The following is a 27,465-nucleotide window of genomic DNA, read 5'->3' as shown; positions in this document are numbered from 1 at the left end:
ATTTCCGCATGTAATCGGAATCGATACGCGGCAATTCGATTTTTCTCACGACACCCGCGATAGGGATGTCGAATTGGGTGGAGGTGGGATTGGGGAGTTGGTGGTGGGAGGGGTTGGAATCGATTGTGGACAATTCGTCACGATTTTGAGAATCGATTCCGCACGTGTTGAGGCTTCCTTCCTCACCCACGTGGCGGCGTTTTAATGATGTCTGCGTTGCGAGGCTAAATGAGGGTCGGTTTTTTCGCGAGATTTAAACTCCTCGGCAGGTCCAAGATGTCTTTGGCGAACGGAGAGCAGCGCACGTACAGGGACGCGCTGGACACAACGGGACGTGAGTTGTGTTTTGTTTTTGTAACAACTTTTTTTAAATTTCATTTTTCATTCATTCTGTTCGTTCGCGATCGTTCGCTGTCCTTCAGCTACCGGCTGGTCTGGGCTTAACCCAGAGGTCGCAACCGGGTACCCGATACCCGTACCCTACCCGATACCCGGCTACCCGTACCCGGCCGGGTACGTGTACGGGTAGCCGTTGGCGACCCTGGTGCGGCCGGGTACGGGTACGGGTAGGCCGTGAGTCACTGGTGAGTAACTGTTTGTCACTCATTTCGGGTAGGGTACGGGTAGGGAACGGGTACCCGGCCGGGTACGGGTACCCATTTGTGACCCTGGTGCGGCCGGGTACGGGTAAGGAATCAAAACCCGTTTGCGACCTTTGGTTTAACCTCCCGAACGCGAAGGACATCTTCTCCTGTTAGCCGGATTGTGAGAGGAGCTCACAAGCTCCTAGAAAGATCTGAGACGCAGTTCCTTCCCATCATGGGCGGTGAGCTCCTCCGGCAGGCGAGGCTGCCTTGGCTGGGTCACGTAGCCCGCGTGCCCAGCCACCGCGTGCCCCTAAGCAGCTTCTGTTTGGCCGCAGAGAGGGGGCTAAACGGGCGCGACACGGGCTGGAGAAGAGATGGAGCTGATGGGTGGATGGGTGAGTGGGTGGCTGAGTGGGTGGCTGAGTGAGTGGGTGGGTGAGTGCGTGGCTGAGTGGGTGAGTGACTGAGTGGCTGAGTGGGTGATTAAGTGGCTGAATGAGTTAGTGACACGGGCTGGAGAAGATATGGAGCTGATGGGTGAGTGGGTGAGTGAGTGAGTGAGTTGGTGAGTGAGTGGTTGAGTGAGTGGGTGAGTGGGTGAGTGAGTAGCTGAGTGAGTGGGTGAGTGGCTGAGTGGGTAAGTGGGTGAGTGAGTGAGTAGCTGAGTGGGTGAGTGAGTGACACGGACTTGAGATGAGATGGAGCTGATGCGATACGGGAGGACGTGGAGCTGAGTGGACTTGCCGATGACCGGTACCAGCGGTGTACCGGTGAGGAATGACAGGGGGTAATCCCCCTGTCGCAGCTGGAAGTCCACCAACGTCCCGTGTCCCTAAAGAATTAGTCTTGGGCTTGTCCCGTGACCGTGCCTGCAGCGGGGTCGGAAGGGCTGCAGGGCTCGAAGGTCCCGCAGACCTGGCAGGCGTCCTCCGAGCAGGGCCCCTCGTACCCCGCAGTGTCACGGCCGGCCTGTCTGGAACAGGTACGACAGGCGCTCTAGCAAGATCAATGGACGCAGGCAGGGGAGAGTCAGCAGCAACAGACCCCGGCAAGGCAACATTGGGGGATGACGCATCATGTAAGGGAGCAACATATGGTTTCAAGCGCGACGTATGCACAACCCAGCGACGAGATCCAATTTGGACGCGTGCTGTCTGTGGGTTGGGAACCGCAATGAGGCGTACGGGACCATGCCAGGGTTTGTGCAATTTCGGAGAGGTGCCCGGACGTACCTGTGGACAATGAAGCCAGGCTAGGTCCCCAACCTTCCAGGGGCACTCCCCCTCGGACCGTCGCGCATACCGCTCGTTCCGGGCCTGGGCTTTGGCCGTAGCCACGCGGGCATTCTCCCGCGCCTCCGTGACTCGGCGAACCGTGTCCTGAATGTATTCAGGAAGTGGTTTACGAGGTCCCTTCACCCCAGTTCCCAATTGCACATCCACCGGCGGCACGTTTTCCCGACCATACATAAGGTAAAACGGCGAATACCCTGTAGCCGCATGAGGCGTCATCCTGTACGCCGAAAGCACTCCGGGGATGTGCAGATCCCAATCTGATTGTTGTTCGCTCACGGTATGGCAAAGCATGGCAGACAATGTCCTGTTCAGCCGTTCAACCATACCATCCGTCTGCGGATGGTATGGGGATGTCCGTACTTTCTTAGTCCCAAGGCCCGCGCACACTTCCGCCAATAATTTAGAAGAGAAATTCCTGCCCTGGTCCGTGAGGAGTCTCTCAGGCGCCCCCTTGTCCATAATATACCCAAACAAAAAGGCGTCGGTAATGGCCGCGGCCGACTGATCGGGCAACGGCCAGGCCATCGGCCAACGGGAGAGGTACTCAACCCCTACCAGCAAATATTTATTACCCCTCGCCGATGGTGGAAAAGGTCCCAATATGTCCAGTGCCACCAATTCATTGACCCGAGACACCTGAATCGACTGGAGAGGTGGCACGTAAGGATGTTTCGGCGGCTTACGTCGTGCACACGCAGGGCACGCGCGCACGTGCCCTACGACATCTGTCGCCATGCCGTGCCAAAAATAATGACGTTGCAACGTCAACAAGGTCTTCTGCACCCCTAAATGTAAGAGAGTGTCACAATGGAGAGTTCTAATCAACTCGAATCGCAAGGACGTTGGTACCACCAGGCGCCAACGTTCCTGGAACCCCTCCCGCCACATAAGCAGACCATCTCGGAGAGCGGTTTGCGGCCCCACAGCCGTACTCGGACTCCCATTGTCCCTAGCAGACCGCTTCCGCAAGGACACCAACGACTCATCCATCATCTGTTCCCGGATCCAGACAGACCGCGGCAGATTCAAAACCCCGTCAGCCGGTCCCGGTTCCATCGGAGTGTCCGACTTCTCGACGGCCAACGTAAGCGGCTGAGGGGGGTTTAGAATCGGCGAACACCTATGCGTCCCCGACGCACATTTACAAGGGGCGCGCCGCGGTAATCTGGAAAGTGCGTCAGCGTTCGCATGGCGCACTCCCTTCCGATGTTGAATTTGGAAGGAAAATTCCTGTAGCGTGTCCAACCAACGTGCCAACTGTCCGGATGGCTGGTCAATTTTAAGGGCATATTGCAAGGCCGCATGATCCGTACGCACAATAAAAGAACGACCGTAGAGGTATGGTCGAAATTGCCGTAGGAAAAAAACAACCGCCAATAGTTCTCTGCGAGTGACACAGTAGCGGGTTTCCGCAGGAGACAAGACTCGGCTACCATACGCCACGACACGCTCTACACCCCCTTTAGACTGTGATAATACCGCCCCAATACCTGTGTCACTCGCGTCCGTATCAAGAATGAATGGGTGATCGAAATCGGGATAATCCAATGTTGGGGCCGTGGCCAATAGATCACGCAGACTCCGAAAGGCCACCTCCTCCGGCTGTCCCCAAACAAACTTCCGTCCTTTACCCGTAAGGAGATGCAAGGGCCTCGCAATCGTCGCAAAACCCGGCACAAATCTTCGGTAATACGAGGCAAATCCTAAAAACCGCCGAACATCCCCCACGGTGGCCGGAGTCGGTTTAATCCCGGACGCACGCCGTCTTTTCCGGATCCGTGGACACCCCCTCAGCACTCACAATGTGCCCCAAATAGCGGACGGACCGTTGCAGTAGGTGACATTTCTTTGGTTTGAATTTCAATTTGGCAGAACGCATCCTCGTGAACACTGTCTCCAGCCGCGTCAAATGTTCATCAAATGTGCGGCTGAAGACAATAATATCATCCAAATATATAAGACACGTCTCCCACTGCAACCCCATCAAAACGAGCTCCATCAATTTTTGAAATGTAGCAGGGGCCGCATTCAATCCCATCGGGAGACAGTTGAATTGAAATAACCCCTGCGGCGTACGGAATGCGGTTTTCTCCCGTGAGGACTCGTCAAGGGGAAGCTGCCAAAATCCCGAAGAGAGGTCCAGTGTGGAAAAGAACTTAGCCCCCGACAATGCGTCGAGGGAGTCATCCATACGCGGCAGGGGGTACGCATCTGCCACCGATACCTTATTCAATTTCCGGAAATCAACACAAAATCGCAATTTGCCATCCTTTTTCTTAACCAAGACGACCGGAGCGCCCCATGGGCTGTTAGATGGCGATATAATGTCCGCGGCCAACATGTCTTCCACTGCCCCCCGCACGTGTTCTCGCTCCGCAGGACTCATCCGATGCGAATTTAATCGAATAGGGGCAGCATCGCCCGTCTCAATGTGATGGTAAAGCAACGATGTGCGGCCCAAATCCAAATCATCGGAGCTGAACACATCGGAATATGTCAACAACAATTTACGCAGCGCACCACGTTGCTCCATGGACAGGGAAGAATTTCCGTCACATAAGTCAGCAACCCAACGATTATCCGAACCCCTTGGCTCGGAAACCCCAGCAACCACTCCCCGGCTATGCGGACAATCATGCGTCGCAAACGCCGTAGTGGCATGTGCCACAACCGTACCGGCCGGAACACGGACCTTTTCCCCCCCCGCATTAAGCACCTGTAAAAAGGGTAATTGATCCGGCCGGACGATGGTCTGTGCCCCCACTAACGCCAACCCGGTTGTTATCATGGCGGACGGTGACAACAAGACCCCTACTGCTCCTAGCCGATCAGGCAGGGGCTTCCGATACCGCAAGGGTATAAGCATCTGTGTACCAGGTGGGATGTCCACAGATGCGGCGGACAGCGCCTGCACTTGTACGGCCAAAGCAGGTCGCCCCCAGGGCGACGGCAGAAACGAGATTTGACGGCCCCCCGGCAGTTCAATACAATTCTCATTGATTTTGATCAAAATGGGCATCTTAGCCAAAAAATCGGTGCCTAACAAACAAGGAACCGCCAAAGATCTCGATATTAACACAACGCCCGAAGCCGACACATCCCCAATAGATATCCTAGCATCCACCTGGCCCACGATACCCATGCTACCCCCGTTCGCAGCGACGCACGACCCAGAAACCGGACGCACAGCCCCCGGCGGGATGCCCAACAGATGGAAAATGACATCCGAAATAATAGTCGCAGACGCGCCGGAGTCGACCAAAATGCGTACGTCCACCCCTTGTATAGACCCCGGTACAGTGGACGAACCCGTAGCGGCCGCGACGACTCTCCGTGCCAACTTGCGCCACTGCGTGACCGAGCGACAAGGCCCCGTCGAAGGGTTTTCTTTAACAACAACATTAGGATCGCGCAACGAAGGTGATGGGTGAGGTGTAAAGCCTTGCCGGGTGTCTGGTGCGTGCCGACATGCCTGTTTCGGAGGATCTTTAGTCGGCTTGTCCGGTACCGAGGCCTCCTGCTGCGGCGAAGCCGGGAAGCGGGCCCAGCAGTCTCTGGCGTAGTGGCCCCTACGCCCGCAGCGGAAACATTCGGCATCGTTGCGCCGAAGCGCAGGCCTTGCCTCCCGATGGCCCCGTTCCGGTAGCGCAGCGCGCGGCCTCGGCCCGCCGCGTCCCGTCCATGGAGCGGAGGCGGCCGTCAGCTGTTGAGGGCCCCGGTCATCCGGAACGTAGACAGCCTGCGCAGGGTTCCACCCCAGCGCATCCCCTTCTTTGACGGGCCCCCCCGTCCACGCCGTCACTTGTTTCCAGCGACGGAGATTGAATTGCGCATCGAGACACTTAGCAGCCGCCCGGGAAGTTAGTTTCTCATGCCCACACACAGGCATGGGGATCCCTAGATCCCGAGAAAGCTCCAACATTTTCCCTAATATGAGAGGCTCGAGCAGGTCCTGTGGCGTCTCAGGATAAGCTGCCATGGCCAGCTCCAGCACCGCACCCCTGAACGCCACGGGCGACTCCTCTGGTGCTCGTTGTCGTTGAGCGAATCGCCGATGCGCATCATCTGGTGGCTCATAAGCGTCGGCCATTTCTTGAAAAACACCACATAAAGTTGCCTTCTTATCGGTCGTTATGGAACGGAAAAATCGGACAGATTCGTCGTCCAGGAGAGTCGGCAACACCTCCAAAGCCTCAGCATCGGTCCATCTTGCTGTGCGTACCGCCGCCAAGAAGCGGCAGGCGAAAGCGCTCCAGTCCCCACCGATGGAAAATTCTTTAACTGTGGTAAGGTGGCGACTCCGACTCTTCCCGCCGTCTTCCAATGGTGGTGGTTGTGGTGGCAAATTCAAAATGGCGTCGGCCCGCGGCGTGGCCAAGATGGCGGTTTGGCGCCGCGGAGCGTGCAAGATGGCGGCTTCTTGCCGCGTGGCCAATGGCGGCGGCAGGGCAGGCAACGTGGCGGCCCGCGGAGCACCAACTGCGTCCTCCATCGTCTCTGGCGCGACGAGATGGCATAAATGCGTCAGGACGTCCTTTAGTGCCTCCAGTTGTACCGCCATCTGTTGCCATCTTTGATCAGCGTCCGATGATGTCGACGGACCCGCCACCGCGCCGACATCCTCCACTCCCGTCCCCGTGCTCGCCTCAGCAGGGCTCTCCTCCACCACTCCAGCAGAATCCGTGGTTGGAGGGAGTTCGTCTTCGTCGGACGAAGAAGCCGATGCAGGCGCCGGATTAACTTTCTTCCTCACTTGTTTCGACATGCCGTTGCACTTCTGACACCAGTGTAATAAACGACTGGACCACGATGTCTGGCTCAGTGTCCTTTATTCGGTTCGTACTGTATTCCCACACGGCTGTCTCTACTCTGTAGCTTCTCCACGGTGCTGACTCCGATGTCGGCCCGGTCCACAACAGCAGCCCCGCTGCTGTTACTCTCACACAGCCCCCCTTGGCTGTACTCGCTGCAACTCCTCTCTCCTTCGTCCTCTCCGCAGCTCTGACAGCCTCGTGCTGTCTCTCCCTCTTCTCTCTCCGCCCCACCTGGCAGCCACACCGCTGCCTCTTAACACGCAGCCCTTCTGGCTGTCTCCTCCGCAGCTGCACACCACTCCGTAGCTTCCTCCTGTCTTCGGGGTTGGCTCCCGATGGCCGTCGGTGCCCCCCCTCTTCTCACTCGCCCGCGTGGCCTCACTCTTTTCCGTTCACACCCCGACTGACTTCCCCTTCCGGTTTACCCGCTTAAGGACCCGAACCTTCCACCCACGTCACATGACTCCGCCCCCCGTGACGTCACATCCGGAAGGTCGCTTACGCCCGCATTACACCACCCTCCCCCGTAGAAAAATCCCAGCCGACCTCGGCTGACCACTAGCAATCGTAATGCGGCGAATCGACCTTCCCCCCTAAAGGACACTAAGCATACAATGTAACAGCAAGAACAACAACAACAAGGCAAATAACATCAACGAACGTACAAAAAGCATGCAATAAATACAACTGTAAGAAAAGATAACAGCACAGCAACAATCAACGAAACGTAAGCGATTTGGAACGTGTGCGGGTCGCCGGCCCGTCCCGGACGGTCGGTGGCCCACTCGCAGAACGGGAACGCGATGAAAGTCGAGGAATGACAGGGGGTAATCCCCCTGTCGCAGCTGGAAGTCCACCAACGTCCCGTGTCCCTAAAGAATTAGTCTTGGGCTTGTCCCGTGACCGTGCCTGCAGCGGGGTCGGAAGGGCTGCAGGGCTCGAAGGTCCCGCAGACCTGGCAGGCGTCCTCCGAGCAGGGCCCCTCGTCCCCCGCAGTGTCACGGCCGGCCTGTCTGGAACAGGTACGACAGGCGCTCTAGCAAGATCAATGGACGCAGGCAGGGGAGAGTCAGCAGCAACAGACCCCGGCAAGGCAACATTGGGGGATGACGCATCATGTAAGGGAGCAACATATGGTTTCAAGCGCGACGTATGCACAACCCAGCGACGAGATCCAATTTGGACGCGTGCTGTCTGTGGGTTGGGAACCGCAATGAAGCGTACGGGACCATGCCAGGGTTTGTGCAATTTCGGAGAGGTGCCCGGACGTACCTGTGGACAATGAAGCCAGGCTAGGTCCCCAACCTTCCAGGGGCACTCCCCCTCGGACCGCCGCGCATACCGCTCGTTCCGGGCCTGGGCTTTGGCCGTAGCCACGCGGGCATTCTCCCGCGCCTCCGTGACTCGGCGAACCGTGTCCTGAATGTATTCAGGAAGTGGTTTACGAGGTCCCTTCACCCCAGTTCCCAATTGCACATCCACCGGCGGCACGTTTTCCCGACCATACATAAGGTAAAACGGCGAATACCCTGTAGCCGCATGAGGCGTCATCCTGTACGCCGAAAGCACTCCGGGGATGTGCAGATCCCAATCTGATTGTTGTTCGCTCACGGTATGGCAAAGCATGGCAGACAATGTCCTGTTAAGCCGTTCAACCATACCATCCGTCTGCGGATGGTATGGGGATGTCCGTACTTTCTTAGTCCCAAGGCCCGCGCACACTTCCGCCAATAATTTAGAAGAGAAATTCCTGCCCTGGTCCGTGAGGAGTCTCTCAGGCGCCCCCTTGTCCATAATATACCCAAACAAAAAGGCGTCGGTAATGGCCGCGGCCGACTGATCGGGCAACGGCCAGGCCATCGGCCAACGGGAGAGGTACTCAACCCCTACCAGCAAATATTTATTACCCCTCGCCGATGGTGGAAAAGGTCCCAATATGTCCAGTGCCACCAATTCATTGACCCGAGACACCTGAATCGACTGGAGAGGTGGCACGTAAGGATGTTTCGGCGGCTTACGTCGTGCACACGCAGGGCACGCGCGCACGTGCCCTACGACATCTGTCACCATGCCGTGCCAAAAATAATGACGTTGCAACGTCAACAAGGTCTTCTGCACCCCTAAATGTAAGAGAGTGTCACAATGGAGAGTTCTAATCAACTCGAATCGCAAGGACGTTGGTACCACCAGGCGCCAACGTTCCTGGAACCCCTCCCGCCACATAAGCAGACCATCTCGGAGAGCGGTTTGCGGCCCCACAGCCGTACTCGGACTCCCATTGTCCCTAGCAGACCGCTTCCGCAAGGACACCAACGACTCATCCATCATCTGTTCCCGGATCCAGACAGACCGCGGCAGATTCAAAACCCCGTCAGCCGGTCCCGGTTCCATCGGAGTGTCCGACTTCTCGACGGCCAACGTAAGCGGCTGAGGGGGGTTTAGAATCGGCGAACACCTATGCGTCCCCGACGCACATTTACAAGGGGCGCGCCGCGGTAATCTGGAAAGTGCGTCAGCGTTCGCATGGCGCACTCCCTTCCGATGTTGAATTTGGAAGGAAAATTCCTGTAGCGTGTCCAACCAACGTGCCAACTGTCCGGATGGCTGGTCAATTTTAAGGGCATATTGCAAGGCCGCATGATCCGTACGCACAATAAAAGAACGACCGTAGAGGTATGGTCGAAATTGCCGTAGGAAAAAAACAACCGCCAATAGTTCTCTGCGAGTGACACAGTAGCGGGTTTCCGCAGGAGACAAGACTCGGCTACCATACGCCACGACACGCTCTACACCCCCTTTAGACTGTGATAATACCGCCCCAATACCTGTGTCACTCGCGTCCGTATCAAGAATGAATGGGTGATCGAAATCGGGATAATCCAATGTTGGGGCCGTGGCCAATAGATCACGCAGACTCCGAAAGGCCGCCTCCTCCGGCTGTCCCCAAACAAACTTCCGTCCTTTACCCGTAAGGAGATGCAAGGGCCTCGCAATCGTCGCAAAACCCGGCACAAATCTTCGGTAATACGAGGCAAATCCTAAAAACCGCCGAACATCCCCCACGGTGGCCGGAGTCGGCCAATCCCGGACGCACGCCGTCTTTTCCGGATCCGTGGACACCCCCTCAGCACTCACAATGTGCCCCAAATAGCGGACGGACCGTTGCAGTAGGTGACATTTCTTTGGTTTGAATTTCAATTTGGCAGAACGCATCCTCGTGAACACTGTCTCCAGCCGCGTCAAATGTTCATCAAATGTGCGGCTGAAGACAATAATATCGTCCAAATATATAAGACACGTCTCCCACTGCAACCCCGTCAAAACGAGCTCCATCAATCTTTGAAATGTAGCAGGGGCCGCATTCAATCCCATCGGGAGACAGTTGAATTGAAATAACCCCTGCGGCGTACGGAATGCGGTTTTCTCCCGTGAGGACTCGTCAAGGGGAAGCTGCCAAAATCCCGAAGAGAGGTCCAGTGTGGAAAAGAACTTAGCCCCCGACAATGCGTCGAGGGAGTCATCCATACGCGGCAGGGGGTACGCATCTGCCACCGATACCTTATTCAATTTCCGGAAATCAACACAAAATCGCAATTTGCCATCCTTTTTCTTAACCAAGACGACCGGAGCGCCCCATGGTGGAGGTTGGCACACTGCACGTTGCCATCGGCCGTGTGGCTCAGCCGAATCTCGCCAGGGGTAACAGACTTGTGTATTTCCTGCGGTGCCAGGGAGGATCTGCCCCACCAATACTTACACTGCCAGCGGCTCAAACCCAATGTTCCGCCTTTTGGGGGACATCTTCAGGAAACTGTGGGTGCCCTTCTACAACAGCAGCTTCGTATATGGGGTGGTGCCTTACCTGGCTAACAAGCGCCATGACCTCGCCAACTTCGCCTGTGCTCAGGCGAAGATGGCGGTGTACAGAACGAGAAAAAAGATGCTGCAAGGTGACACTGACGGCTGCTCTGTGCTTCCAGTGTTCAGAGGCCTGCTCAAGGCGCGGCTCCGGCTGGAGCACGCCATGCACCACACGCATGCCGGTGATGTGCCCTCTGTACCAGCGTGGACGGCACCCTCGTGTTCACCTTCTGAAGCGCTCGCTCGTCACCGTGGCGTGCGCAATGACCACCGCCTCCACCACTTCCACCACCTCCACCACCTCCACCACCATCTCCACCACCACAACCACGTGACTTTCGTGTTGTGTGCGGCGCATTTAGCGCCACAGCGCGTGGCTTTGTAGCGTTTATTTTCATTTGTTTGCTGGTGACTTTGTGTGTGTTTCATATCGGAATCACCTCCAATGCTGCTGCTGCTGGTGGCAATAAAAGTTGTTTTAAAAGTCAAAAGTCTCCTCACTCTCCTCACTCTCCTCCCTCTCTCCTCTCCTCACTCTCTCCTCACTCTCCTCACTCTCTCCTAACTCTCCTCACTCTCCTCTCTCTCTCCTCCCTCTCTCTCCTCACTCTCTCACTCTCTCCTCTCTCTCCTCACTCTCTCCTCCCTCACTCTCCTCACTCTCTTTTTATTATTTTTTATTACGATCAGTGGAAACAAGAAGATGCTCGGTGTATTCGGCACTTTGTTTCGTTCATCATTTCGTAATTTTTTTTTTTTTAACTGGGCTTTATGTAACCCTCGCTCACTCTCTCGCTCGCTTGCTCTCTCTCTCGCTCACTCTCTCGCTCGCTTGCCCTCTCTCTCGCTCAATCTCTCGCTCGGTCTCTCTCTCGCTCACTCTCTCGTTCGCTCGCTCTCTCTCTCCTCACTCTCTCCTCTCTCTCCTCTCTCTCCTCACTCTCGCCTCACTCCTTTCTCTCCTCCCTCTCTCCTCCCTCTCTCTTCTCTCTCATTTCTCTCCTCTCTCTCCTCACTCTCCTCACACTCTCTCCTGACTCTCTCCCTCTCAGGGCCGCTGTCCCTGCGGGAGGCTGTGGCGCTGTTGGCGCGAGGCGTGGGCGCGGGCCTGGTGGTGGCGCTGCCCTCCGACACGGTGTACGGCCTGGCGTGTCGCGCCGGCAGCCCGCGGGCACTGCGGCGAGTCTACGACGCCAAGGGGCGCGACGGCGGCAAACCTCTCGCCGTGTGCGTGGGGGACACGCGGGAGGTGGGCAGGTGGGTGAGGGAGGGTGTGGGTGAGGGTGAGTGAGGGAGGTGTGGGTGGGAGTACGGGTGAGTGAGGGAGGGTGAGTGAGGGAGGGAGGGTGCGGGTGAGGGTACAGGTGGGTGAGGGAGGGAGGGTGTGGTTGAGGGTACGGGTGAGTGGGTGAGGGTGAGGGAGAGAGGGTGAGGGTACGGGTGAGTGATGGAGGGTGTGGGTGAGAGTACGGGTGAGTGAGGGAGGGTGTGGGTGAGGGTACGGGTGAGTGGGTGAGGGTACGGGTGAGGGTACGGGTGAGGGTACGGGTGAGGGTACGGGTGAGGGTACGGGTGAGGGTACGGGTGAGGGTACGGGTTGAGTGAGTGAGAGTACAGATGTGGGGCACGGGTGAAGGACAGTTGTGGTGACAGTGGAGAAATCTACGTACCTGGGCAGTGTGCTTCTGACCAGCTTCGGTTTGACAGCAGAGGTCTCACTCCGAATCAGTCGAGCGGCATTATCTTTTCATCAGCTGCGTAACGCTGTGTGGAAGCTACCTGGTCTGTCGATCCGCACGAAGCTTCGGGTCTTCTCGGCCACAGTCATTCCCTCCCTTCTCTACGTTTGCGAAACGTGGACCCTTCTAATGGAACATCTTCGCCAGTTAGAAACATTTAGGCTGGCCTGCCTACGATCCATCTTGGGTTTAACCAGGCTGGATTGTGTGAGGAGCTCACAAATCCTTGAAAGATCTGGACACAGTCCCATCGGTGAGCTCCTCCGGCAGGCAAGGCTGCGTTGGCTGGGTCATGTAGCTCGCATACCCAGCCACCGCATGCCTCAACAGCTTTTGTTCTGCCGGATAGAGGGAGCTAAATGGGCGCGCACGGGCTAGAGAAGAGATGGAGTGATGTGGTACAGGAAGACGTGGAGCTGAGTGGACTTGCCGATGACTGGTACCAGCGGTGTCAAGATCGGCCTCTGGAGGAGGCTCGTGAAGGACGCTACTGGGCAGTTGGAGGCAGTCGCCCTCCAGCAACAACGGAGGGTGGAGGAGCAACGCTCACAACAACGAGCGGAGCCCCGGGTGGCTAAAACACGGCAAGTTGGCACAGTAGGGGGCACAGGTGGTGCAACTGCTACTCATCCATGGTACCTGGTTCCACACATCACGTCACCGTGGTGACGTCACCGCCACTTAGTGGCGGATGGCAGTCGTTGTTGTGTATGGGTGAGAGTATAGATAAATGTGTGTACAGGTGTGGGTATATGTGAGAGTATGGGTGAATGTGTGTTCAGGTGTGTGTACAGGTGAGAGTGTGGGTGAATGTGTGTACAGGTGTGGGGTACAGGTGAGAGTACAGGTGAATGTGTACAGGTGTGTGTACAGGTGAGAGTATGGGTGAATGTGTGTACAGGTGAGAGCGTGGGTGAATGTGTGTACAGGTGTGGGGTACAGGCGAGATTACGAGTGAATGTGTGTACAGGTGTGTGTACAGGCGAGATTACGAGTGAATGTGTGTACAGGTGTGTGTACAGGTGAGAGTACAGGTGAGAGTATGGGTGAGTGAGAGTAGGGGTGACTGTACGGGTGTGCAGGTGAAAGCGTGGTTGAGTGAGTAGGCGGAGGTGGGTGAGGGAGTGCTGGTGAGTTTAACAGCTGAGCGGTGTACAGATGTCGATTGCGATTCTGCCAATAACGACGATTCAATACGGTGCTGCTGCTGTTGCTGATGTTGATGTTGGAGGTGTTCATCTTCTTGGAGGTGTTGTTGACGATACCGATGATGATTCCGGTGTTGTCGACGAGGGCGCCAGGCTCTGCCACGTCACGGTGTCTGACGAGGTGCTGCAGGACTTGCTGCCGGGCCCAGTCACGCTGGTGTTCAAGAGGAAACCCGAGCTTCACCCCGCACTCAACCCCAGCACACAGGTAGAGGTCCACCTCCTTCTCCACCACCACCACCATCATCAACTCACCACTACCTCCACCACCACCTCCGCCACCTCCACTACCACCTCCACCACCTCCTTCACCCCATCCAGAAACTCCACTACCATGTCCTCCACCACCTCCTCCACCACCTCCTTCACCACCACCACCAACTCCACCACTACCTCCACCACCAACTCCACCACTACCTCCACCACTACCACCACCACCACCTCCACTACCACCTCCACCACCTCCTTCACCCCATCCAGCAACTCCACCACCACGTCCACCACCACGTTCCCCACCACCTTCACCACGTCCACCACCTTCACCACGTCCACCACCTTCACCACGTCCTCCACCACCACCTCCACCACCTCTACCTCCCCCACCACCTCTATTACCGCCACGTCCACCACCACCTCCACGTCCACCTCCACGTCCACCACCTCCACCTCATACCGCCACTTCTGGTGGGGTGGGCATCCACTAGAGGGCGCTTTTTTACAAAAGACGTCAAGTAATTTTTTTACAAAAAAAAATGGAAACAAAATATTTTAATTCTCTACTATTTTTGGAAAACTATTTCTTTAACACATTTTTTTACAATTGTTAACACGATTATTTGTCTTCTTGGTTCTTTCGGTAAAGTCACGTAGAAGGGAAGTAATAAAATAATAAAAATAAAACATAATAAAATAATTCTCACGACGTTTCGGCCACAACGCAAGCAGCCGTCGTGAGAATTGTTTTATTATGTTTTATTTTTATTATTTTATTATTTCCCTTCTACGTGACTTTACCGAAAGAACCAAGAAGATGAATCCCTGCAGTCACGAAAGCTTTAAAACGATTATTTGTATTTACCAAGTATAAGGCTCCACTGATATCTTGCGTAGCTATTTTACAAAGAAGCGGAGCTGGCTATCAACAAATTATGGTTCGACGAAGTGGTGGCTTATCATCATCATTGTCGCGTGGAAATTTATAGCAGCAGCAGCAGCCAAATATTCTTAAACGCGCGATGTCGATTATGAATGTGGAAGGAAAAACCGGAGGACCCGGAGAAAAATGAACACGACCACGGGGAGAGAGAGAGACACGCAAACTCCAAATATATAGCAGCAGCAGGCGTCAGGGTCGGGATCGAACCCACGATCACCTGTACAACCAGGCGAGGTAGTTAACATATCCTAGCCACCGTGATGATGATGAGAGAGAGAGACACGCAAACTCCAAATATACAGCAGCAGGCGTCAGGGTCGAGATCGAACCCACGACCTCCTGCGTACCAGGCGAGGGAGTCAACATCTCATGAGCGTTGCACGTGCGCCGTGCCGTCCTTCGGGGGCGCTCCTCACTTGGCAGCACTTGCCCCGGCGGTGTGTTGAAGTCTACGCGGGGGACCTTTGTCCGCGTGCGTGTGTGTGTGTGGGCGTGTGCGTGTGTGTGCGTGCGTGTGTGTGTGTGTGTGCGCGTGAGCAGCTGGTGGGGGTCCGAGTCCCCGAGCACGCCGTGCTGCGCCAGCTGTGCCTGCAGCTGCAGGAGCCGCTCGCCCTCACCAGTGCCAACGCCAGCGCGCAGCCCAGCTCCTTGCACGTGCACGTACGTCGCGCGGACGGGCAGCGGTGGTGACGGTGGTGGTGGTGGTGGCGGTGGTGGCGGTGGCGGTGGTGGTGGTGGTGGTGGTGGTGGCGGTGGTGGTGGTGGTGGCGGCGATGGTGGTGTGGGTGGTGGCGGTGGTGGTGGCGGTGGTGATGGTGGTGATGGTGGTGGCGGTGGTGGTGTGGGTGGTATTGGTGATGGTGGAGGTGGTGGTGGTGGCGGCGGTGACGGCGGTGGTGGTGGTGGCGGTGGTCATCATGGTGGTGGTGGTGGTGGCGGTGGTGGTGGTGGTGGCGGTGGTCATCGTGGTGGTGGTGGTGGCGGTGGTGGTGGCGATGATGGTGATGGTGGCGATGGTGTTGGTAAAGGCTACACATGGGGGGGGTGAACTTTGTGTGTGTGAGTGCAGGAGTTCAGGGAGCTTTGGGATTCCCTGGCGGTGGTTCTGGACGGGGGCCCACTGGGTGACCCCAGTGACCCGACCTCGCGTCTGGGGTCAACGGTTATCGACCTCTCCATGCCCGGAAGCTTCAGGATCATAAGGGCCGGCGTGTACGTCCACACACACACAGCTACACACAACAAACACAAAGTTCGCCCGCATAGCCTGTAACAGACTGTCGGGGCAAGTGCTGTTAGCGAGCACCTCTGAAGGGCGGCACGGCACACGAGGGGGTGGGTGGCCAGCACCACGCCCGGCCGCCTTTGTCTCCCCAGTGGCGATGTTTACACACCGCATCAGGTACTCGTTTTGAGGCCAAGGCGACCTAGAGGAGGCCCAGGACCGGTTCAGATAATCGTCACCGGTGTTTGCCTTGAGCGGGAATCGAACTCGGGTCGCCAGGTTTGTAACGCTGAGCGCAAACCGCTGCACCACCGCTCCCCACACGGCTACATACAAAGATAACAAAAACAAAGATCCCCCGTATAGCCTGTAACAGACTGTTGGGGCAAGTGCTGTTAGCGAGCAGCACCTATGATGGCCAGCACGGCACACGAAGGGGGTGGGTGGCCAACACCACGCCTCTGTTCTCGGGGTCTCCATGTGACTCCACAGATCTCTATGCAAGCCTATGGATCTGTATGCGCTTATGGATCTTCATGCGAGTCAATGGTCACAGATGAGACCATCAGCTCACTACCCAAACTATAACTGAAACAATTTTTTTCATTTTAGCAGCGAACGCCCCCCACTGAGCTTGTACGGCACTCTTTCAGAAGTGACCTGGCGATCACATGACGAAGTGGTTCGTCGTCGTCACGTGCAAATTTATAGCAGCAGCCAAATAATCTGAACGCGCGACGTCGATTCTAAATGCGGAGGGAAAAACCGGAGGACCTGGAGAAAAATCCAAACGACCACGGGGAGAGAGAGAGACACGCAAACTCCAAATATACAGCAGCGGGCATCAGGGTCGGGATCGAACCCACGACCTCCTGTATACCAGGCGAGGTAGTTAACATCTCCTAGCCACCGTGATGATGATGATGAGAGAGACACGGAAACTCCAAATTTACAGCAGCAGGCGTCGGGGTCGGGATCGAACGCACGACCTCCTGTATACCAGGCGAGGTAGTTAACATCTCCTAGCCACCGTGATGATGATGAGAGAGAGAGACACGCAAACTCCAAATATACAGCAGCGGGCGTCAGGGTCGGGATCGAACCCACGACCTCCTGTATACCAGGCGAGGTAGTTAACATCTCTGCTGGAGGTGAGGGGGTTTGGTGACTGTGTGGGGACCAGCGCGGTGTTTTGCGATGTCGTTAAGTTCACAGCTAAGAGGCCGTAATGCGGTTGAGGTGGCTGCCCTGACTCGGACATTAAAAGCGGCCGAGCCGGCATCGTTGAGAGCCTGGGTTCCAATCCGGGTTGCAGGTGGTCACCAGGTGGTCACCAGGTGGTCACCAGGTGGTCACCAGCTGGTCACCAGCTGGTCACCAGGTGGTCACCAGCTGGTCACCAGGTGGTCACATGGTGGTCACCAGCTGGTCACCAGGTGGTCACCAGCTGGTCACCAGGTGGTCACCAGCTGGTCACCAGGTGGTCACCAGGTGGTCACCAGCTGGTCACCAGGTGGTCACCAGGTGGTCACCAGCTGGTCACCAGGTGGTCACCAGGTGGTCACCAGCTGGTCACCAGGTGGTCACCAGGTGGTCACCAGGTGGTCACCAGGTGGTCACCAGCTGGTCACCAGGTGGTCACCAGGTGGTCACATGGTGGTCACCAGGTGGTCACCAGCTGGTCACCAGGTGTTCACCAGCTGGTCACCAGCTGGTCACCAGCTGGTCACCAGCTGGTCACCAGCTGGTCACATGGATTCCGCTCTCTCTCTCTCGTGAGATCCAATCAGCTGTGAAGGCAGCGGTGGCAGCGTCATTGGTGAGCGGTGGGGGATGTGGTCCTTGCAAATCGGTGGTCTCATCGATTTGCACGGGGTGGCCTTACGGATTTCGAAACTAAAAATGTGTTTTCTCCTGACGCTCTCGTTTCAGGGCGTGCGACAGGACCCTGGAGATTCTGCAGAAGAAACACGGGTTAAAGTTGGACCCCGGCACGGGGTGACGAGGAGGGTGAAGAGAGTGTGAGTGAGTGTGAGTGAGTGTGAGTGAGAGTGGTGTGGCGGTAGTGTAGCGGTTAGCGCTACGCTGCGCTACGAACCTGGCGACCCGGGTTCGATTCCCGCTCACGGCCACCACCAGTGACGATTATCTGAACCGGTCCCGGGCCTCCCCTAGGTCGACTCAGCCTCAAATGAGTACCTGGTGCGGCGTGTAAACATCGCTGCTGGGGAGACAAAGGCGGTCGGGCGTGGTGTTGGCCACCCACCCCCTCTTGTACCGTTCTGGCCTTCATAGGTGCTCGCTAACAGCACTTGCCCCCACAGTCTGTTAAGGCTACACGGGGGATCTTTGTCTTTGTGTGTGGCGGAGGCGGGGGGGGGTGGGTGGTGTTGGTGGATCGTGGGAGGATGGGTAACGAGCGAGGCTTCTCAGTGTCACTCCCCCTCTGCAAACTTGTGCGGGTCACTCTTCTCTCCTCCCTCTCTGTTACATCACAGGCACCCGGAGCGGAACCGCACACGTCGGCACCGCTCGCGTGGACACGCTCCCAGCGCGACCGCGACCTCGTACCCCCCCCAGCTGTAATAAATATAATATGGGGGTAGGGGGGGTAAAGCAAGCACGGTCGACAATAACGCGCGTGAGATGTGTACGGGGGCACACGGGGGGGGGGGTGGGGGAGGGGCTTGCTTGAACAAAGATCGAGGCGCGTGGGTAGCGTCTGGAACAGAGGTCGCAAACAGGTTTTGATTCCTTACCCGGCTACCCGTACCCGGCCGCACCAGGGTCGCAAACGGGTACCCGTACCCTACCTGTACCCGATACCCGTACCCGGCCGGGTACGGGTATCGGGTACCCGATTGCGACCTCTGGGATGAAGCCATGTTGCAGGCGCGGGTGGGTTGATTCTAGGAACTTGAATTGTGAGAAGAGACAAGACGTTGGGAAATGAGTGACAAACGGTGACTCACCAGTGACTCACGGCCTACCCGTACCCGGCCGCACCAGGGTCGCAAACGGGTACCCGTACCCGGCCTGGTACGGGTAGCCGGGTATCGGGTAGGGTACGGGTATCGGGTACCCGGTTGCGACCTCTGGTCTGGAAGCATCCAGCAGCATCCCCGATGCCTCGTGCCGGCGACGCTTCGCCGACGCGTCGCCGTAAAATGTTTTTAGCCCCCGAGCGCGGAGCGAGGAGCGGTTGTTGCCCCCCGCCGTGACTTTTAGGAGGGCGGTGGCTGAGGCTCGCTTTATAGACTGGACTGTGGGGGGGTGGGGTGGCTCGCTGGGAAAAAAAGCTGCGTTGGCTTGTAACCTCCTAAGGGTTACTTACGGGGGTTAATCATTGGCAATGCTGAGTTTGTGTGTCGGTGTGTGTGTGTGGGGAGCGGTGGTGTAGCGATTAGCGCGCTACGCTACGAACCTGGCGACCCGAGTTCAATTCCCGCTCACGGCCAACACCAGGGACGATTATCTGAACCGGTCCAGGGCCTCCCCTAGGTCGACTCAAATGAGTACCTGGTGCGGTGTAAACATCGCCACTAGAGAGACAAAGGCGGCCGGGCGTGGTGCTGGCCACCCCACCTCCTCGTGTGCCGTGCCGGCCTTCATAGGTGCTCGCTAACAGCACTTGCCCCAACAGTCTGTTAAGGCTACACGGGGGATCTTTGTCCTCGCGTGAGTTGCTGAGTGTGCGTGTATCTGTTGCTCAGATTTGTGTAAAGAAACCGTCGGAAATGTTAATATAAAATGTTTTGCTTCTGCCTCTTGGGTGCGGGATGTGTATTTAAATAAACGTTGCTGATTTTTGTTTTGTTCCCATGTGCTTGAGGAGAACGTGTTTCTACGTTGAACTTCTTTCGCACCTTACGTAGCCAACCGTGCAAATCGGAGTTGCCGGGGGGGGGGGGGGCGGGGGGGGAAGGACAACAAACTAAACAGCAACAACAACAAGATGCAGTTCTAAAGAAATGAGTTTGTCGATCTAGATTTAAAAGTGCATCAGCTCCCAGTGGCTTCCTTAATATCAGGAGAGCGTTCCAGACGGCCGCACGATGATGATGATGATGCGTCGTCATTGCCCACACTCATCCCCGTCTCGACTCACTAGCTTGTCTCCGTGCCCTCAACTGGCTACCCATCGCCAGTAGGGTCACACACAAGACCGCCTGCCTCTGCCACAATGCCTTCATATCTGCCTGCCCGCCGTACCTTTCTTCATTATTGACAACTTGCAGCTCAGCACACAGCAGATGCCTGCGCAGCGCGACTCACGACCTCCTCTTGATACCAAGATCCAGGATGGTCATCGTGTCTATACGACGCTTCTCGATGGCAGCCCCAACAGTCTGGAACGATATCCCTCTGCACATTCGCAGCATCACCTCAATCGCCTCCTTCAAGAGACACTTAAAAACTCACCTCTACAACCACGCGCTTTCGAGCGACTCTGAGCTTGAATCCGCACCTCTGAGTTGCGGCCACTACGTCTGCAAATTTGCGCGCGTTACAAATTTAACTATTATTACTATTATGATGCGGTGACCACCGCCGTCTTTGTTCGATGGCCGAGCCAAAAGCCACCGCTGCCGCTGCTGCTGGGATTCCCGGAGTTGGCGTCGTGATGGTTTCTGCTCCTTGACGTTTTGTGTGTGGCTGCGTTGGCTGGGTCACGTAGCCCGCATGCCCAGCCACCGCATGCCTAAACAGCTTTTATTCGGCCGGATCGAGGGGGCTTAACGGGCGCGGCACGGGCTAGAGAAGAGATGGAGTGATACCAGCGGTGTCAAGAATGGCCTCTGTGGAGGAGGCTCGTGAAGGACGCTACTGGGCAGTTGGAGGCAGTTTTCCTCCAACAACATTGGAGGGCGGAGGAGTGACGCTCACAACAACGAGCGGAGCTCCGGGTGGCTAAAGCACAGCAAGTTGGCACAGTTCGGGGCACAGGTGGTGCATCAGCCAGTCATCTCGGTCATTTCAGTCAGTCGACCCGTGGCACCTGGATCTGCGCCGTGACCTCCTGCCAGCGGGCGTTCGACACTTCACGTGGCCTCAAGGTGCACATGGCCTGGCACAAGCGTCGTGGTGACGTCACCGCCAGTTAGTAGCGAATGGCGGTTGTTGTTGCACGGTATCTGCGTTCTCGTCTACGGGTTGTGCAGTGCGTCAGCGCGTGCCGGGCAGACTGGTTGCCCTGTTCATGATTAAGGTTTTTGGGTTAGATCGCTTTATTATAAATGTGTCGCAACACTTCACCACCCGACATGGCTAATCAGTAAAAAATGTGTCGCGTTAATAAAATGTTAATTAGTCACTCCTTCTTCAGCACCACCGTTGTGTTTGAAGAGTGAATCCACAACATTTAGAATTCGAGTTAGTACGACGTTTCGCTGGTAAAATTACATCCAGCATCATCGGGCGATTTGCCAGAATAGTGAAGCCACCCACGTGCTTCCGGTCTGAAATAGTGCCGGGTGACGTCATCGTTGTTGAACACCATCAGGATTCGAGATCAGAAGCGGTGGTAGGGGGAGGGTTATTGTAAATTTATTATAGATCAGTCATCAGTTAATTAGTATGTTATTCCTCTAAGGAATTGTAATATGTATTGCGTATAACGCTTCTATGCTGCGCTGAGTCTGTAGCTATCACAGCGGTTTAAGTTATTTGTATTCTCAATTTCGATTGCTTCTCTAATTAGTCTTGGCCAGTAATAATTAGTTTTGCATAATACTTCAGCGTTATCAAAATCGATTGAATGCCCTTCTTGGCAAGCATATTCTGCCACTGCTGACAGCTGTGTTTGAGATGATTTAATGTTCCTTTGGTGTTCTTTTAGTCTTACGCGAATGTTACGTCCCGTCTGTCCAATATAGCATTTACCGCATCAGCAATTGATCCGATTTACACCTTCTGTTGATAACTTCGGTAATTAATCTTTAGTACATGACACTCGTTTTTGAATTTTGTGGAACGCACCAAAGCTCACTTTAATGTTTTGCTTTTGCAAAACACGGGATAATTTCTCGGTAGTAACTCCCGAGATATATCGTATTCTAATTGTTTTGATAATCTTAACGTGACACATTTTTTACTGATTGGCAGTGTCGGGTGGGGGAGGGTTGTGACACATTAATAAATAACGCGATCTCACCAAAACACCTTTATTATGACTAATACTGGTCGCGAAAGCCTGCGACGTTTTACACATTCCTGCGGAGGGAGCTGGTAGGAACGTTGGGTTGCTCGGTCAATGGCCAGGGTCAACGGCCAGGGCGTGGTGTATTCCGCAAATATGGCCGACTGTGAGGGCGGGCACAAGCCGGCGTGAGTAGGTTAAACGTTGAGTTTTATAAGGGCACCACGGGGTGAGCAGCCCCTCCCCACCCAGCCCCACCCCTCCCACCCCCCACCCAGCCCCACCCTCCCCACCCAGCCCCTCCCCTCCCCACCCAGCCCCACCCCTCCCACCCCCCACTCAGCCACCCCCTCCCCACCCAGCCCCTCCCCACCCAGCTCCTCCCCACCCTCCCTTCTCCCAGCCCCACCCTCCCCACCCAGCCCCTCCCCACCCTCACCACCCAGCCCCTCCCCACCCTCCCCTCTCCACCCAGCCCCACCCCTCCCATTTTTGGATGCACGACGGACGGACGGACACAATAATCCCCTGTGGGCTGGTGTAACCAGGAGGTTCCTACCAGTAGAACTGGTTGCCCTGTGCAGTGAGTCGGGGCGACTGGTTGGAAGAGGAGGAGGGGAAAATGGTGGGGGCCGACCTCCAGACATGTTAAATTTCGATTTAAAGCTTTCGTGACTGCAGGGATTCATCTTCTTGTTTCTTTCGGTAAAGTCACGTAGAAGGGAAATAATAAAATAATAAAAATAAAACATCATAAAATAATTCTCACGACGTTTCGGCCACAACGCAAGCAGCCGTCCTCAGGTGAAGAACAGGTCTGTCGGAAAGACAGCGTCTGAATGAGCACCACCAGGCTTGGCAGCGTATATTTAAGCTGGGTTGGAGGGGGAAGGGCGCCTTGACAAAGGAATTTGCATATCAAGAGGAATTTAGCATATTTATGGGAAATGCAGATATGGGATTAGTCATTACTTGTGGAATGCGTAGGAGGTGGGCGGGGGGTTTCAAAGTCATAATATGCCCGTGCATTATGCAGGATTAGCAGCATCAAAGGGAGGGATTAGGGTTAGCATTAATAAAGGGAAGGAATGTTAATAGTATGGAGCTCCAGTAACTAAACCAACACGTAAAACTAAACTAAAGTATAAACTACATAAGTATTATCAGTATACTAAATATACTCTCCAATAAGCTGAGCTACTAACAGTAGCTCAGCTTATTGGAACGTCGTGAGAATTATTTTATTATGTTTTATTTTTATTATTTTATTATTTCCCTTCTACGTGACTTTACCGAAAGAACCAAGAAGATTGTACATGTCAATATTTCTGTTGTTTTGACCGTGGGAAGTCGCGCGCCCTATGGCGTTCGCTAAATGAATAAATCCGCGTGGCACTTTGCAAGCTGCAGAAAAAACACAATTTATTTCACCGGCACTCGAAAACCAAAGACACGTTTGATGGTTGTCAACTTTCAACTTTGCATTTTAACATTTTGAGACGAATGTCTTTCAAGCAGCGTCATCAACAGCTGCAGCCTCGTTATAATCACCGACGCTTACGTCAACATCTGCGTGAATGGATAATGAAAAGGCAAGCCCAGCGATTGTGGCAACTCCAACCTGTGAACCGTCCAGGGGCAGCGGTTCTCAACCTTTCGTGGCTACTGTGACCTCCTTGCTGAGTTTTGTTGCAACAGAGTAACACCCAGTTTAACACGTAGCAGGCTTTCGCGACCAATATATTCATAATTCACTGGTCAACACACTTTTTCTGGCATAAGGTTTTCCAAGGGTTTTAATGTAATTTTGGTGTGCTGATTCCAAATCTGGCATCAGTTTTTGTCTATCACATCGGGTTTTTGAGATATCAAATATTGCATTTTCAATCAAAACTGCGGAAGAAAAATATTAAATAAATGTGGATATCTACATAAAATGATATTATAAACACACTATCCTAAAAATACAGCACCATATTTTAACACTAAAGCAGTCACTGACTCGCAACAACTTGCAATCATAAGTGACAGAGTTAATTTCGGGTAAAATCAATGAAAATGGGGTATGCCGATAGCATAAAAATGAGATGTGATAGAGCAAATCTGAGATCAGATTTGGAATCAGCACCTTGAAATTAGTCTAGAAACGCTGCAAAAGTCCAGGCCAGAATTTTTTTTTGTTGACCAGTGTAATAAGGGGCCGTCCATAAATGACGTCACGCGATTTTGGACGATTTTTGACCCCCCCCCCCCCCCTCGTCACACGTCGTCACAAAAAGTCAGACCCCCCCCCCCTCAAAGTGCGTATTTGATGTGGCTGCAAAAGTCCAGGCCAGAATTTTTATTTTTGTTGACCAGTGTAATCAACGTTTTTGGGTTAGATCGCGTTATTTATAAATGTGTCGTAACCCTCCACCACCCGACACGACCAATCAGCAAAAAAAGTGTCACGTTGACAAAAGACAAAATAGTTCACTGCTTTAGCCGCAACATTTACAAAAAAAACATATTGAGTACGACGATGATGCTGGATGCAATTACCAGCGAAACGTCGTACAACTCAAAACATTGTAAATGTTGTGGTTTCACGCTTCAACACACCGGTGGGCTAAAGCAGTGAACTATTTTGTCTTTTGTCAACGTGACATTTTTTTGCTGATTGGCCGTGTCGAGTGGTGGAGGGTTACAACACATTTATAAATAACGCGACTTAAACTCAAACACGTTGATTATGAAGAGTAACCCCCCCCCCTCCTCCCACCACCCTTGCCTGACCCAACGTGGTTCTGAGTAAATAAAAGGTACGAACAATGAACATCAAATATATTTCGATTTAAAGCTTTCGTGACTGCAGGGATTCATCTTCTTGGTTCTTTCGGTAAAGTCACGTAGAAGGGAAATAATAAAATAATAAAACAAATCAATAAAAGATATTATATTATTTAAAAATAAACCTAATAAAATATATTATATTACGCAGAAGGGAAATAATAAAGTAATAAAAATGAAACAATGAAATATGTTATATAATTTTATTATGTTCAATTTGTATTATTTTATTACATTATTTAATTATGTTTTTATTATTTTATTTTATAATATAAATATGGTTTATTATTTATATATTATTATATATTATTTTATTATGTTTTTATATATTTTATTATGTTTTATTTTTATTATTTTATTATTTCCCTTCTACGTGACTTTACCGAAAGAATCAAGAAGATCAAATATTTTGACCAATTGTCCCGCTTCGTGAGCTGTAATCCGAAGGAGCTGTCAGTAGCCACGAGCAGACAATAAAAATCAAACGGAGAAGCTCTGCTTCGCGTCGGCTGCCCTCTGAAAGCGCGTTGCTCGCGCGATCCGTGAGTGTGTAAGGGCCTGTTCTCCACCTGAGGACGGCTGCTTGCGTTGTGGCCGAAACGTCGTGAGAATGATTTTATTGTTTTATTTTTATTATTTCATTATTTCCATTCTACGTGACTTTACCGAAAGAACCAAGAAGATTTAAATGTCGTTAGTTTTATATTGGCGGATTCGTACAACATGATTAGTTCTAGATTTGAAGTTTTCGTGACTGCAAGGGTCCATCCATACTCGTTGTTTTTTTCGGTAAAGTCACATAGGTGAAAAATAAAATTTAAATAAATTAAATCACGATGTCTCGGAGGCAACACAAGCTTCTGTCTTTGCTGTGACGGTTCCACCTGAAGACGGAAGCTTGTGTTGCCTCCGAAACGTCGTGATTTAATTGTTTTTTATTTTACTTTTTTACCTACGTAACATGATTATTCACCGATGATTCTCATGCGTGACGTATAGTTTCGCGTGTTGTTAAATCGCCTTGCGTACCCCCAAGATTCGGCGTGCCCCCTGGTTGAGAACCACTGACATAGTGAACCAATGACCCTCGCTTACTACGATATTTACCCAAAGAATGTCAGTGTGTAACGCGCGTGACGTCACTCCACATGGACCCACCCCTCATTAATAATCATGAGCGGGTGACGTCACTCCGCATGGAGAACCTCCCCCACGCCCCCCCCTCATAATAATGAGCAGGTGACGTCACTCCGCATCAAACAGCCCCCCTCATGAATAATCATGAACAGGTGACGTCCTCCAAATGGACACCCCCCCTTCATTAATATTAATTAGCGGCTGACGTCACTCCACATGGGGGGGCGAGGCGCCTCCTCCCCCCTCCTCGGCGTCAACTCACAACCCTCACTACGAAGGCAGAACCCTCACGTCACGTGATCTCCGTCACGCTGTTGAGACATCAAAGTAAAAAGGACGTCGTGATGAACAAGGAGGGATTTTAACCTTAAAATGAAATAAGTCTGTGTCACCGCGTCCTTACAAATTGCACTCAATATCATGTCGCGATCTGCCTTTCGCTTGCAAGTTTCAGATTTACTGCAATACACCTGTACTTGGACGGGCCAAAGGCGAGTGTACGATATATAGTTTCACGCATTGATAAATCGCCTCGTGTAACCCCAGGTGTTCTGCGTATCCCCCGGGTTGAGAACCACTGATATAGTGAACCGATGTCTCTCATCAATGATATATAATTTCACTGGTCGTGGCCGTGAGCGGGAATTGAACTCGGGTCGCCAGGTTCGTAGCGCAACGTAGCGCTACCCGTGACACTACCGCTCCCCCTACCACAATCATCACCAACCCCACTGTCTGTTGTACTATCATCAGCATCAAGACTGCCATCCACATCGTTATCACCATCATTGTCATCCCGATGTTCATCATCATCATCCCAGCCGGCAGACTCATCGCGACCATCGATGGATGTTAGCGCAGTCACGAACACCGCCTTCATCGCCGTTACCACCACCGCCCATCGACAACAGCACGCTCGCGATGTCATTCTGATCGTCTCCCACGGCAACATCTGAACCCATCACTGCCATCAACAACCACCACCACCGCTGCCACCATTTTGAACGCCACCATCATTTACCAACAGCGTCGTGACTTCTAAAACTAAAAAAAAACTGACATCAGCACCAACGCCACCCCGGAATGCCCCCCCCCACCCCCCCCATCAAACGCCCCCTCCCATCTGCCTGCTCCTCTTAAACACCTCCGACACAGGGGGCAGCAGTTCAAAGGTCACCGCGGCTACTGCCCCCTCACCCACCACGCCTGGCTTGGCCCTGCCGGGTACCAGCCTCCACCGCCTCGTCCCAGCGGCCGCGACTCCACCGCCGCCACTGCCACCGGCCCCGCCGCGGATGCCGTCGCCTCCTTCCCCGTGACAGGTGACCCGGAGGCTGGGGAGGAGCCGGGGCAGAGCCGGGGAGAGCGGAGGAAGTCGCCCCGACGGGGTTTCTCTCGTCGGGCCGGGTCCGGGGAGCTGGGGGGAGACGTGGGGAGGGACCTTGGAGGAAAGAGAGTTGGGGGGGGGAGATGAC

General features: G+C 54.1%; 2 protein-coding genes across 3 annotated transcripts in view; one reads left to right on the top strand and one right to left on the bottom strand.

Moving 5' to 3' along the window:
- The first annotated feature begins 200 nt into the window (after nucleotides 1-200).
- Nucleotides 201-19,696, top strand: LOC144950396 (threonylcarbamoyl-AMP synthase-like). 2 transcript variants are annotated; one of them, XM_078880510.1, is made up of 7 exons: nucleotides 201-334; nucleotides 11,610-11,814; nucleotides 13,598-13,712; nucleotides 15,201-15,320; nucleotides 15,730-15,872; nucleotides 17,818-17,906; nucleotides 18,384-19,696. In XM_078880510.1, exons 1-6 carry the CDS (start codon nucleotides 229-231, stop codon nucleotides 17,885-17,887), a joined length of 759 nt encoding a protein of 252 aa, XP_078736636.1. In that variant the 5' UTR covers nucleotides 201-228; the 3' UTR covers nucleotides 17,888-17,906; nucleotides 18,384-19,696. The 2 variants fall into 2 exon arrangements, with proteins under 2 accessions (XP_078736636.1, XP_078736635.1); XM_078880509.1 differs by having other exon boundaries at nucleotides 17,818-19,696.
- Nucleotides 19,697-27,095: 7,399 nt separating this feature from the next.
- HUNK (hormonally up-regulated Neu-associated kinase) overlaps nucleotides 27,096-27,465 on the bottom strand; it is a 34,131-nt gene continuing 33,761 nt past the window's right edge. The window contains exon 12 of the mRNA XM_078880475.1: nucleotides 27,096-27,431. Within this exon, the coding sequence (XP_078736601.1) occupies nucleotides 27,096-27,431 (336 nt within the window). The remainder of the gene's footprint in view (nucleotides 27,432-27,465) is intronic.

This window comes from Lampetra fluviatilis, chromosome 57 (genome assembly GCF_964198595.1).
Source record: "Lampetra fluviatilis chromosome 57, kcLamFluv1.1, whole genome shotgun sequence".
NCBI lineage: Eukaryota > Metazoa > Chordata > Hyperoartia > Petromyzontiformes > Petromyzontidae > Lampetra > Lampetra fluviatilis.
Note: the sequence above shows the minus strand (reverse complement) of the source record. Positions and strands in the feature narration are given on the sequence as shown.